General features: G+C 41.9%; 1 protein-coding gene and 1 long non-coding RNA gene across 2 annotated transcripts in view; one reads left to right on the top strand and one right to left on the bottom strand.

Annotated features, from left to right (window-relative positions):
• LOC311520168 overlaps window positions 1-14,779 on the top strand; it is a 100,003-nt gene that overhangs the window by 49,012 nt on the left and 36,212 nt on the right. The gene's annotated exons all lie outside the window — the stretch shown is intronic.
• On the bottom strand, window positions 492-14,121 carry FRG1 (FSHD region gene 1). The gene is made up of 9 exons (XM_084625832.1): window positions 13,963-14,121; window positions 13,362-13,429; window positions 11,351-11,473; window positions 6,940-6,997; window positions 6,561-6,675; window positions 6,067-6,171; window positions 3,371-3,462; window positions 2,527-2,637; window positions 492-1,389 (listed from the first exon to the last, which is right to left on the bottom strand). Exons 1-9 carry the CDS (start codon window positions 14,022-14,024, stop codon window positions 1,353-1,355), a joined length of 771 nt encoding a protein of 256 aa, XP_084481958.1. The 5' UTR covers window positions 14,025-14,121; the 3' UTR covers window positions 492-1,352.

Below are 14,779 nucleotides of genomic sequence, written 5' to 3'. Positions count from 1 at the left end.
TATGAAGTGACACCACTTTAAACTGGCAGTGCTGTCTTTCAGCCTTATGCTGATGGGTATTTATGCTCAGACTCTACCTGTTCTTTTAATGATCCCATTTTTATGCCTCAGGTCAGGCGTAGTCTATTTTTTGTCAAGGTCCAAATTTCTTGGTCAAGATATAGTCAAGGTCCCAATGCCAGATAACAATAATAATAAAAGTAAGTAAATAAAAATATTTTGGGGGCCCAATTAAAAGTGTTTGGCGGTCTGGATTTGGCTCGTGGTCTCCCTATTAATTACCCCTGCTTTAGGTTATAGGCAATTCCACGCTCCAAATTTAAAACCACAAAAACCAGCATAGACTACACGTTGCATGTAGGTAACTTAAATTATGGCCTTCACTAGAAGTAAGACTTGAGATGAAAAGGCTGAGCCTGGTAACCAAATACTTTTTGACGACAGGTTAGAGCTGAATTGTGAAGGTGGTGTTACAATCAGTACAGTTGGAATAGTTCCTATAAACGGTTTTTATTAAAATAAAATTTTGGTAACAAGCATAAATAGCAAACAGCATTCTATGTAATAGTTATTAGGAATGCACAGTATCTGCATTTTAAACATTCTTTAACATTTTTACTTTAAAAGATAGAAACAAGTCCATCCAACAGCTTTAAATTAGCAAAATTTGAAAACATAAAAACCATCAGCAACATATGGGTAATTAAAGGGTTTCCTTTTCTCATGAAGAACCTCAATTTCTACATTTCTGACAGCCTTTTCTTCATTTCCCCATACTGTTTTTCAACTACATAGTTTATGCAAACATTCGCTTAATGTTTACAGACCCACTGTTCTCTATAAATGTTGAAAACCATTCTAGATCCTCAGTTGGTATCAGGCAGCATTGCTCCACTGAAGTCAAGCTGAGACTTCAGTCCCATATGTTCAGAGAGACATTAGTTTGATAAAATTTATTTATCCAATGAAAGTACAATTGGTCAGGGCAACTTTGTAGTTTGGTTTTGTATGCAGCTCTTCTCTTCGTGATTATTAATCATGACCTTCAGATTACTGAGTTGCTTCTCTCAACCTTCAACAATTCAATTTGCTAAAGCTATTTGCTTTTGGATAAAATTCTGCATACCAAATTTCAATACCGTGTAAAGTTTTATAATAAACTAAATGGCATTCCATCAGAATAATGACAAATTCTTATGCAGAGTGACACTAGATACTAACTCTAATGAGAAGAAGGAACAAAAAAGTCTTTGCATAAATAAAGTCACATTTGCAAAATGTCTTATTCAGATAGTATGTTCAGTTGGACAACCAAAGGATATAAAAGCAAGCAAACAAGCCAATTGTTTTTGTCACTTGCAGTATCTATCAGCTTTCAATTTTGCTCGCCTATATGAAAGAGAAGACAGACAAAATTTAGGTTACACAAAAGCCACATACATTTCAACAGTGTGATAGTTACAAGACATACGGGGAGGCTGTTATAACATTTGCTTCTACTTAACTTTGGAACATTGGCAAATGACGTTAGAGGCCTGTTAGTACTTCTGAATTGTTTGTTGGCTTTGTTACTTTGTACAGCTAGTATTTGCTCTTGCATTAGAGCCGTGAGGAATATGCCCACTGGTCGCACATGCAACCTTAAAATTTTGGAGTTTTCTGGTTTCTGAATCACGAAGCCTTAATCTTTTACTGTTTTTTTTAATAGAATTTTTTTAAAGACAGGGAATGTAAACAAAAATGATTCCATAGTCAAAAACTATTTGGCTGGACCATCTCTGGCATGCCACATCACACTTAACAAGGAAAGGCTTCATTGGCATACACAGCGAACATCACAGAAAACATTACGCCAGGTTAATAAAATTTTCAGTTGCACAAGTCAATGCAATGGGGCAGGGCTCCTATGGAACCCTAATGCCTTAAATCGACGTAACAATTGTACAGTAGTGGCATCAGCTCTTCTCAATGTTTTTCGCAGCTGAGTTAATTACTTATAGGTATACAGTACAGCTTTCTTTTGCTTAGAAAGCTGGTAAGTAGTGCTTGGAATATTCTGCATTCCCCAAATACTGTACCTGTACAAAGTGCTATTCTCACACCCTCATAGCTTGGTCAAACCAAGAGTAGTTTTCACTAAACAATGTGAAAAGAATCCTTAATAATGGCTATTTCCCTACAAAAATGCAACTTTCTATCCTTGTTTTGGTGTCAGGGTTGTTGAAAAAAATAAATGTAAGAATTTTGCTTTTATAATACAGTATTATTGTTCTCCACTCTCCTTGTACTCAATTGACTAAACGAGTTTTGCTCAAGCTTTCCATAAAGGTTTTCTTTCAGGTAGAAACCAGGCAGGCTTGAAAAAGGCGAGTTTCAAAAATATACAGGCAGCAGAAAATGGACTATGGTGAGAACATTTAGGCAATCTTAACTCTAGTTGTCTTTAGCATTCCAGGTATATCACAGATTTATCTGTCAATAGCTTTCATTTAATTAACAGCTGGAATTATTTGGATTTGAAAATACCTGTCCAGCAACGTCTCATGGAAAGTGCCTTCTTTTCTAGCTTTTTTGAGAGCTTTACTGTCTTCTTGGCTTATTTTGAGTTTACGATCTTGGAAACTTTGGAACTTCTTTCTGCAACCAATAAAGAGGGTGAAAATAGCTCCAGTTCTATTGGAACTTTATATAATAAAATGCAATAGTTGTGCAAGGATTTCAAAGTTCAATTCCTGGGCTAGATTCGTGGCCTAAAAGTAGAATAAGATGCAAGAGAATCGGTAATGGTCTCACATGTTACACTGAGTGTTGTGGGTACAACCTATTCAGACAGTCTGTGTTCTAAGATCATGGGTGGCGGGTACAATAGGCCAGGGGTGTTGCTGCCACACCTGCCGGACCCCTGGTTGCGGGGTTTGGTGGTGAAGTTTTTGCTTTATTATGCCCCATGCAGGTGCCAGGGCGGCTGAGGAGGTGGTATGGCCTCCTCGGCTGCCCCAGAACCTGCATGGGGCATATCGAAACAGTCTTCTAACAGATGCTTTTCCCCTGGGCGGGCTGGGCCTGGGAAGGGAAGGCATGGTGTGGCTTTGGCCAGCCCCAAGCTCCTCCGGGCAGGGCGGGGGGGGAGGGAAGATAGACTAGCCTCCCCGCCTTTGAGAGGGAAGACTGTCATTCAGCAGGAACCTCTTTGGGTTGTTAATGTGCAGTGCTGACAGGACTCTGAAGAGAATTTCATTTGACTAGAAGGATGGTGGGTCAGGATTGTTTTAAACAAGGGGAGATGGGAATCCTTTGTGCTCAGATACGGAAATGGATAGTTTATTTTAGATGTAGAAGGCTGGCAGCTAAATAGCTTTCAATTACATACACATAATTGATTTCACATTGTTTAACATTTCCTTTGTCTTCTTCTGGAATGTCATCTTTCTGCTTAGCTTCTCTTTCAGCACAAGTACGGATCTAGTTATTAGGGGAAAATAGAAAATATACATTATACGAACTACAATTGATAGTAAGAAAAAACTAAACACATTCCAACTTCTCCTGGCACTCAGGATATGAAAAGCATTGAATTTTTGAGTAGGTCTTTTCAGTTTAACAGCTTCTTAGGATATGACAAAGATCTCTTAACAAAAAAGTTGATTCTATTCTATTCTGGTTTTATAAAGCCTTTGCTCCTACCTTGAAATTGTATATATAAAACATACAAACACTAAACAACATTTCACATATTTCTTGAATATACAAACAAAATATATTCTGAATCTACAGTAATAAACACTACATTTAAGGGATTAGCCACGATTCATGTTGTGACTGGTTCCCCCAGGGTGCCACTTGGAACTGGGTTCCCTTTACACTGTGCTGCTGTGACAGACTCTCAAGCTCCCTTCCAGGATACACACTTTGCCCAGCACTCAAGTGCACACCCCCCTTTGGAGTGTAAGCCCAAAATTGTCTTGTGCTGCACAGAGAACTGTACAGTATAAGCTCATGAAATTCGCTCCCTCCCTCAATGTGGAGGAAGATACGCACAGCTTTTTGGCCCCGTTATGAATTCCACAAACTGGATTTTAGAGAAAACAAAAACAAAATTTATTAACTACAGAAGATAGATTTTAAGTGATTATAAGGGATAGTGAACAGATCAAAGCAGATTACTGAGTAAATAAAACAAACTCGCAAGCTAAGCTTAAGGTACTAAAGAAACTAAATGTTGTTTTAAGCAGATTGCAGAGGTTCTTGAAAGCAAGCTGCTTTTGCTTGCAGCTTAAAACTCCAGGAATTTCTTTCACAGACAAGACACCCTCCCAACCTGGGCTCAGCTCCTCCTCCTCATTCCCCAAGTCTTTGTTTCTAAGGCCTTGTCTACACTGCCACTTTACAGCACTGCAACTTTCTCACTCAGGGGTGTGAAAAAACACCCCCGAGAGCTACATGTTTCAGCACTGTAAAGTGGCAGCATAGACAGTGCACCAAAGCTGGTAGTTGCACTCCCAGTGCTGGTAGCTACTCCCCTCATGGGGGTGGTTTTTTTACAATGGTGGGAGAGCTCTCTCCCAGCGCTGGTGCCATGATTACACAGCCACGTTAAAGCGCTGCCGTACGTTGCTAATAAAGACATACCCTTAGATGTTTCTAGCAGTCATCCTGGGCAGGGATTCAGTGAAGAATGAACCACAATTATGTCACTCTCCTGCCTTAAATAGGTTTTACATATGGTGGGAATCCTTTGTCTTCCAGTGATTCCCACTCCTGGCCAGTGGAAAAGTACTGATTTTATCATGGAGTCAGGTGACTTGATCACATGACCCTGCAGCCATAACTTAAAAGTCTATTTGCAGAGTCCACAGGAAGGCTTTCCAGGAGGGTGGGATATCTTCAAAGACCTACTGTTTTTCCAAATGGCCCTTTCCAGCCAGCAACTAGACCGACTGCATTGTTTAGTGCGTGTTCCCCAGGTGTAAACACATTTGTAATAGGTGTATAGACAATATTCCTAACTTCAGATACAAAAATGTACATGAATACAAATATGATAATCATATTCAGTAAATCATAACCTTTCCAATGGTATCTCACATGACTCATCTTGCATAAAATACACCTTAATTATGCCATTATCATAACAGTATTTCTATGAATTATATGGGGCATGGTGTCATGTTCTGAAACAGTTAATGCTTTGCTATATATGCAATTAAAACATCATCATCTGTACTTGGCAAGATGAAAGAGGACTTGGAGACTCCTATTTAAATTGTACAATCTTACAAGACTGAGTTCTTAGCAAATTTTATATACCAAGTTTTAGATTAAGTTTATGGGATTTTAGAAACTAGAAATCAAGACAAGAATTTTTTTTTTTTTTACTCCTTTAATGTCCAGGAGTGACAATATATTGCATTTCTAATTTAACTGATGTTGAATTATAGATGGAGCTTAAGTGCTTTTCTATTAGAAACTGTGATAGTCTTGTTTGTACAAACCAGGGACATCTAGTACTTGCACCCGACATTGCCAAGGAAAACCCAAGTTGCTGTCAGTTACTGGCAAGGAGGAGGTGGTACACTTCTGAGCAAGTGTTGAACAAATAATCTAGCATACTATTAGAGAGCAGTTTGCTGTCAGAACTACAATCTGATTTGTTCAGACCAAAAAAGACAGTGACCACTTGTGGTCAGAGATCTTGTGGCATTTGCACAAGAGTAAGGCGTTTGCAATCCTGGTTACTTGGCATAAGCCAGTTTTGTTGAGTATTCTGCCTACCTGCAATTTCCAATGAGTATAACTCTCTTCCCATCTTAAATGGTTAGGCAGCAGATTTGTTGAAAAGCTGCCCCATATGACCTTGGAGAGGTCCATAATTCAGTGATGAATGAAGATGCTCCTTAATATGAAGTTTGTAAAGTGAATTAGAAAAATTCATGATGAAAGGTATTATGTAAACTTACGATGTTAGAATGTTTGTTCCATAAATATTATGGATAGTACATAGGTTTTGCATTTTCCACTATAGCATTCAAGCTGATAAGTATAGAGAATATATCACACACAAATTACCTTTATCATTTCTTCTTCCCCTGCAGTTTTACTTTTGGCTTCTATATCTCCCTCTTCATTACAGGTGATAAAACAGCTATTTGCTGCTAATAAAGCCATTTTCCCCTGTTAAAATACCACCATTTAAGTTAGTACTGTTAACAAATTTTAGACATGCCTTAAAATTATAAGAATTCTAGAATACTCCAGAAGACACCACAGATGTCTAAGGAATTCTTAGTAGCCACCCTTGGCAATCTGCTCTCTCTTTTACTCTTACATTGTATATTGCTGCCAAAACCAGAAAAACATTTTGATTTAAAGTCTTTAAAAATACAGTAATGTACCCAACTGCAACTTACAAATTAACTATTCTTTATAATTTTGCAATACCTGTCATGTCATTGTTTTACCACTTGCATGGAAGAGTATCCCATTAGCACTATTAATGTTAAGTTTAAAACAACAATTTTTACCAAGAACATCACCTGCAGTTAATATTAGAGATGGCTTACATCTTGGAAGACAGGTTCCCATTGCTCTCTTGATCCTATTGCATCTGATCGTCCAATAACAAGACCATCTGAATTTATGCCAAGGTATTTGCCATAGCCAGACTTCAGTGCAATTCTTAGAGAAATGAGGAAAAAAGATAGTGTTTTAACTTTAAAACATTCTGTAAAATATTCAATATATCAAAGAGGTCCAGTATTTTGGTTTTAGCTATACTTTTAAGAGCTAGATGTTACAATAAAGGAGATTTTAAGGGAGGGATAATTAGCTTTGATTCAGGGTAAGAGATCACATATAGCAGTCTAAATGAGACCTTATGGACATTCTTGAAGTAAAACCTGCACAACATCAAATTTTTCAAAAATCCACTGGAGAAATTACCTGGTATCAGACAACTTTACTGCTGTAAACTGCTCAGGAGGACTAGGGCCATCATCCTCTGAAAGACATTTTTTTTGAAAATTATTATTAGGTATAAAGCATTAGATATACAATTTTTGAATTTATGACACTAAGTTTAAATAAAGATGATAGATTACACAAGAATGATCAGTATACAATACAGGAAAAGGCTATAATGCGGGGCCAGATATTGACATAAATTTTCAGAAGAGTATCCAAACACTGTAAAAGCAAAGAAGAGTTTTATAGGAGTTATCTAAGCACTTACAGTATATGGTTAGCATTCTACAAGACACAAATAAAGACTATCCCTGCCCCCAACAAATTTAGGATTGAGAATTTATAACTATTCATGGAAAATGTGAATCTAAATCCACTGAATTGCTTTGTGAATCTCAGCCTATGCATTATATAAGCTTCTCCTAAGAAAATGTACTTGCACTGTTTTACTTGAGCGCATGACTAGAATTCAGTATTTTAAAAGCCACCATCACTTTTGCAACAGCGGGAATGATATACTGCCACCATTCCTGGACTGGCCATTACCTTACTCTGGGGTTGAAATACATCCAAATTCACTCTGCTTCCAGAACAGGGATTCCCTACTTGAGCAGTACCTCTCTCACTCTCAGAGTGAGGGAAAGACCAGTTACCAGGCCACCTCCACAGAACATCTACATAACAATTACAGGTATAGGAGGGTTAGTCAGCACCCTTTGACGTGGAGTGGGAGTTGTTGGTTGGTAAATGATGGTCCTAGTCTGACTTTAGTTTCTCTTTTTATAAGACAAAAAGAGAAACTAAAGTTAGACCAGGACCCTCATTCTGGTTTTGCATGGTTACTTACAAGAGCGATAGTGCTTTCCACCTTGTTAAAGGCCTAAACATACAGGTGAGCATCAGGAAAGGAACTGAATTACATGTTGTCATAAATATAAAGGGAAGCGTAAACACCTTTAAATCCCTCCTGGCCAGAGGAAAAACCCTTTCACCTGTAAAGGGTTAAGATGCTAAAGTTAACCTCGCTGGCATCTGACCAAAATGACCAATGAGAAGACAAGATACTTTCAAAGCTGGCGGGGGGAACAAAGGGTCCTCTCTGTCTGTGTGATGCTTTTGCTGGGACCAGAGCAGGAATGCAGGTCAGAACTCCTGTAAAGAGTTAGCAAGCAATCTAGTTAGATATGCGTTAGATTCTGTTTTGTTTAAATGGCTGATAAAATAAGCTGTGCTGAATGGAATATATATTCCTGTTTTTGTGTCTTTTTGTAACTTAAAAAGTTTTGCCTAGAGGGATTCTCTATGTTTTGAATCTGATTACCCTGTAAGGTATTTACCATCCTGATTTTACAGAGGGGATTCTTTTACTTTTTCTTTAATTAAAATTTTTCTTTTAAGAACCTGATTGCTGTTTCATTGTTCTTAAGATTCAAGGGTTTGGGTCTGTGTTCACCTATGCAAATTGGTGAGGATTTTTATCAAGCCTTCCTCAGAAAAGGGGGTGTAGTGCTTGCGGGGATATTTTTTGGGGGGGTGAGGAGGGAAGGGGGGAGAAAGACGTTTCCAAGTGGGCACTTCCCCTGTTATTTTTGTTAGACGCTTTGGTGGTGGCAGCATAAAGGTTCAAGGACAAAAAGGTAAAAGTGTGTACCTTGGCGAAGTTTTAACCTAAGCTGGTAAGAATAAGCTTAGGGGGTCTTTCATGCAGGTCCCCACATCTGTACCCTAGAGTTCAGAGTGTGGAAGGAAACTTGACATGGTGGCAGAGTGGTGGGATTTATTTGAAATCATTTTGAGATTTTTTTTGAACCAAAAACACAGAAGAATTTTAAAAGATTTTAAAGGGTTTTGTAAAAGGGGACAAAGCAACAAGCATAACAAAAGGGAGCTTGCTTTTGTGAGCTGCAGTTTTCTCTATCTAAAGGCAGGGTAGTTAACCTCCTGCAAGGAAATTCACAAGTTCTTCACAGACCTGAAGAGGTCGGGTTTTTTTGTTTTTTTTTAGCCAAGAACAATTAGAGGGTTTTTCTGTCTATTTGTCTGGAGACAAAGGATTTTTCTGTCGGCTGAGAAAACTATCAGAGAACATCGGTATCAGGTTACAGCACAACCTATATTTTTGACAAGCCAAGTGTTTTTGTTTGTTTGATTTCTAACTCTCGGGTGTAAAGTTAGTTAAAAACAGAGAGGCAAACATGACAGAAACCAAGGCAGAAAAAAACAAAGAGGCTGCCCAAAGGAGAGAACTGGAGGCAGCGAAAGAGGCAGAAAAAAAACGAGAGGCTGCCCGCAGCAGAGCTACGGAGACAAAGGAAAAAGAACTGGAGGAGAAGGAAAAAGAGAGGAAGCATGCACTGGAGATGGAGAAGACAAAGGCTCAGCAGAATAGCAATCTTTCTCCAGGTACCGCTTCTCATCCCAGGAAGTTCCCCACGTACAAGGCAGGCGATGATACCGAGGCCTTCTTAAAACACTTCGAAAGGGCCTGCCTTGGGTACAGCATCTCTACAGACCAATACATGGTAGAGCTGAGGCCGCAACTCAGTGGACCCTTAGCCGAGGTGGCAGCTGAAATGCTTAAGGAACACATGAACAAATATGAACTGTTTAAAACCCAGGCGAGAGTCAGAATGGGGATAACACCCGAGCATTCCTGTCGGGGGTTCAGAGCCCTAAGGTGGAAACCAGACATGTCATTTACTCGACATGGCTATCACATTGTGAAACATTGGGATGCCTGGATATCAGGAGCAAGCGTTAACTGTCCAGAAGAGTTGCCCTTCCTAATGCAAATGGAGCAGTTCTTAGAGGGTATTCTTGAGGAAATAAAAAGATACAGATGGAAAGCCCACAACTGTAATCGAGGCAGGAGAGATTAGAGCCAAATGGGTGGAGGTGGCAGAAAAGAAAAAAACTAGTAGCAGTTAGGGCAAATATCAGAAGGGGCAAACCGGAACAAAATGGTTGGAGGGAGGAGAGAGGAACAATCCTGGTTGCAGTTGAAGCGGATACCAGAAGGGACAACCTCAGACCACACCCTACTACTGGGGGCAGCTCAAGGCTCCAACTACACCCCAAGGAACACTCCAGACACCTTATCGTCCTGCCACACCGTTCTCCAGCAACCCACCTCGCCCCAGTGACCCGTCAGCTGGACGATGTTTTAAATGTAATGAGCCGGGGCATGTAAAGGCCAACTGCCCCAAGAACCCCAACAGATTACAGTTCATTGCACCGGAATCACACCAGAGGTCCTCAGGTCCAGATATCCTCGGATCGGAGGGAAACTGTGAGTGTGGGCGGGAAGAAGGTCACAGCGTGGAAGGACACCGGAGCACAAGTGTCGGCTATCCATACTTCCTCAGTGGATCCCAATTTAATCGACCCAGAGATCCAAGTGACAATTCAACCCTTCAAGTCCAACTCTTTCGATTTGCCTACATCCAAGTTGCCTGTCCAGTACAAGGGCTGGTCAGGAACGTAGACTTTTGATGATTATCCCATCCCCATGCTGCTGGGAGAAGACTTGGCCAATCATGTGAAGCTAGCCAAGAGGGTGGGAATGGTCACCCACAGCCAGGCTAAGCAAGCCGTCACGCCTAGCTCTGTTCCGGAAACTTCTACCAGTACCCAGTCAGAGGTGATGGAACCGGACCCCATGTCAACGTCTGCAACAGCAGTAGTGGATCCAGTCCCAGAGACCCAGACAGAGCCAGACCCAGAGCCGAAACCTGCGGAACAACCAGCACCAGAACCAGTGCCAGCACTGAATCCAGTACTTGCAACCCCAACACCAAAGGGCCCCACCGAATCTGCACCGGCAGCAGCCGATAACCCTACACAAGAGGCTCAACCGGAGCCTGAAACCCAATGTAGTGCACCAGCAGAAAGCAGTTCACAGTCAAGCGGAAACAGCCCCATCCCCTACATCGCTTCCAGGGGGACCAAGCCTAGGTCCACAATCCAACAAGGAACTGATGTCTTCAGCATCAAGGGAACAGTTCCAGACGGAACAGGAAGCAGATGAAAGCCCCCAGAGAGCTTGGACGGTGGCATGGAGCAACCCACCGCCTCTCAGCTCTTCTAATCAATCCAGGTTTTATTGTAGAAAAAGGACTTTTATACAAGGAAATTGAGCATCAGGAAAGGAACTGAATTGCATGTATAAAGAAAACATCAAGACTGGCTTAGAAAAATTAATTAGTGGTCAGTCATTAGGATTCAGTTATCCTCTTGGCTGTGCCATATAGGATGATATTTTGTATTATGTATATTAACTAGCATCACTATAAAAAAATCTTTAGGTTATTGTCTTCAACAAAAACTCTCCACTTAGCAAAATATGTTTCATACCTCGACACTGCAAAATTTTTCTTTTTCTGATACAAACCTTTATGTGGTGCTCCAAGTGTAAAAAGGCCATTGTCAAGAGCGTGGATATAGGCTCCCTTGTCCAGTTCTATTGCTACAGTTCCTGTGATTTCACCAAAATTTTTTACTGCCCACCAGCTTCCTAAAATATAAGAAAATGAAATAACATAGCACACTTACAACTGGATTTTAGCCAAATACTATTATTATTTGAATTAACATAGAACGTAGGAGCCCTATCATGGATCAGAACCCCATCAGACTATGTGTTGTACAGAACAAAATGACGGTCCCTCCCTCAAAGAACTTGCAACTGACAACAGATGGATACAGACAGACAGGGGAGTACAAGGAACCAAGACAGTATTCATTAGCAGGATAGGCAGTGGTCTCAGCATACCAGCAACTTAACTGTCTTCAGTCTTTTTGTAGGTGTCATGGCAAAGGAAAGGGTTTGGAGGATAACGATGTTTGTGGGAAATGCTCTTAAGCATGAGGGACAGCACGGGAGAAAGCATTAGGGTGCTTATTTGAAAGTTTAATAAGTGGGTGATAGAGGTTGGCATCAATGGCAGATCAGAGGTGTGAATCAACATCTCAACTGTGAATGAGAAATTATAGGTAGAGTTGGGATACACTGTGCAGCGTTTTGAAAGTGAAGAGAAGCAGCTTATATTTGATATGCTAGAGATGGGAGAGCCAGTGGAGTGTTGCAAAGAGAAAGATGATATGGTCAAACTAACAGGCTAGGAATATGATCTTTGCAGCAGCATTCTGAATGGATATGAATGGGACAAGATTTCATTTGTTACAGATGTTAAAAAGAGAAAAGGATGTTCCAGTGATCAAGATGCAGCGATAGCTGCATGGATGGATAGGAAAGGCTATATCAGGGATAGGCAGCCTAAGGCACAAAGGCAGCACGCGAGCTGATTTTCAGTGGCACTCACACTGCCAGGGTCCTGGCCACCAGTCCGGGGGGGAGGGGGGGGGGGGGTTTGCATTTTAATTTAATTCTAAATGAAGCTTCTTAAAGATTTTAAAAACCTTATTTACTTTACATACAACAATAGTTTAGTTATATATTATAGACTTATAGAAAGAGACCTTCTAAAAACATTAAAACGTATTACTGGCACGTGAAACCTTAAGTTAGAGTGAATAAATGAAGACTCAGCACACTACTTCTGAAACATTGTCTATGGGCTATATCTTAGAGAAGTTTCTCAGAAAGAATCTGCAAGATAGCTTAAATATGAGGATCTAGAGAGAGGTTTGAGTTGAAGATGATGCCCAGGTTATGTGCCTGAGTGAAAAAGGAAGCAGTGCCGAAAGGGCATTGAGGGAAGATTAAGAGCTGTTTTAGCCATGTTGAGCTTCAGCTGATGGCTAGACATCCACGAGGAGATGCAGATTTTGGTCTGGGTAGGAAATAGATCTTATCTAGTAATATGTAGTAGCATGATAAGCTCCTACTGTTTAGGTAGTTTGCTGTGAAGCCTTGATTGATAATTATATTTAGGCTTATTTTGCTCTTGCAGTAAAACAATCTACAAGTATTCCAGAAGTTGAACAAAAGTGTTCTGCATCATTCACTTTAAAGCGAATAAATGACAAACACCAAATACCCTTTTTGACTTATGATGTGACACACTGCAATTAGAAGTTAGACTTAGCTGTTGGAAAGATTATTTGTAGCCTTAAACTTAGAATGGCCTTTTCCTCTTTTTTGGAAGCAGCCAAGAGAGCATAGTGTGTGTAGAGAAACAGAGGCTATTGGACATCAGACCTCCCTTCTACCCCATATAAAAAAAGATTTCTGTACAGATTTTTTAAACAGTCATTTATGTATTTTTCTTGACTACAAGGACTATGATTTATAGGTTTGCAGACATGTACAAATAGTCAATGCAAAAGTGTTTTGTATTCATGCCAGAAGCCCAAACAAGAAAACAAAACAAACACCCTAACTTTTCCTGTCTTTATCTTTACTTCTATACTGGTGTGCACATCCTTGAAAGCCCACTCACCAACAATATCAAGCTGATCTTCTGCATTTTCTTCTCTTTTTCTTTTCTTATCTCTGTGCTTTTTCTTACTGCAAAGCGAGACAATGGCAAAAACGGCTAAATAATAAGCCTTCCCTAACTAACCGTGTGTCTCTGGACCACCACCACTAATACACAGTAACACGGGAGGAGGAGAGAGGGGCGGGTCACCAGGACAAACCTCCGCTCTGACAGGGCAGCCCTGGGCTCTGCAGACCGAGCTGTCAGCAGGCTCACGTTGTACCCATCTCAGAAGTCGGTTTTTAAACCGCTTTACTCAAAACCAGGCACGACGCCGTGTGGACGCTCTCGCTGGGGTTTAGTTCACACCTGACCCCAGTCAGTCGAAGCTACAGCGAGCCAGGGCCGCTTTACCCCGGAACGAGCGCGGTCACGCGGGGGCGGGGGACAGGGCGCGCGGTGACTTCACGGTTGGGGAGCGAGCCCCGGGCAGGGCCCCCGCCCGGGAGCAGCAGACAGAGACGGACCGGCCTGTCCATGCCGGGGAGCGGGGCTCATCGCGGCGCGTGGGCGACCAATGCGGGGGGGTCGGGGGGGGCGGAACGTCCCAGCCACTTCGCACCTTTTCTTCTTCGCCCCCTTGAGAACGAGCTTGGTGGATTTCACGCAGGTATATTCCGCCATTGCTGAACCACAGAGGCCGCCGCGTAGCGGCACGGACACAACGTCCACGCCTTTCCGCAACTCCAACGGGGGCCGCCGAGGGACAAATGGGAACGGCCGGCCGTTAGGCAACGCGTGCGAGTGGTGTGCACATGCGCAGTGGGAAAGCGAAGCCCCTGCTCTCACCCGGCTGGTCCCGCCCCCTTCGGGCGGGTGTTGTGAGTTTGCAATTAGATACCCAGGGCGGGACCACGCCAGCCGCCTCCGGTGCTTGGGGCTCTGACTAAGGCGCTGTTTGATTACCATGTAGACGTTTGGGCTTGGGCCCCTTCCACCTTGCAGGGTGTTAGACCTAATGTCCACACCACAATTAAACAACCCTGTGAGCCCGAGCCTCACGAGCCCAACTCATCTGGTGTGGGCCAACCAGGGGTTTTTAATTGCAGCGTAGACATACTCGTAGTCTATGTCTACACTAGAACTTCCTTCATCAGTGTGTAGAGTATGTGTAACTAGACAGCACAGTGAAAAGCAGCCTGTGTCCACACTACAGTGTGTAGCCAGAGGTCTTGATGAAAGGGTCTGGCAGGGGAGGCAGCAGGGAAAGACTCAGCAGCGGGGAGCTGCCAAAGCTTTTCCACGCTGCCTTCCCTCTGCCAGAGCCTTTCCCCGCTGCTGGAGCCTTTCCTTATGGAGGGGAAATACTCCAGCAGCCGGGAGGCAGTGGAACACTACACTGCTAAAAATAGCAGTGTAGAGGGGCGGAGGTACTACTT

Source organism: Lepidochelys olivacea, assembly GCF_965140295.1.
Source record: "Lepidochelys olivacea isolate rLepOli2 genome assembly, chromosome: 4".
Lineage (NCBI taxonomy): Eukaryota > Metazoa > Chordata > Testudines > Cheloniidae > Lepidochelys > Lepidochelys olivacea.
Note: the sequence above shows the minus strand (reverse complement) of the source record. Positions and strands in the feature narration are given on the sequence as shown.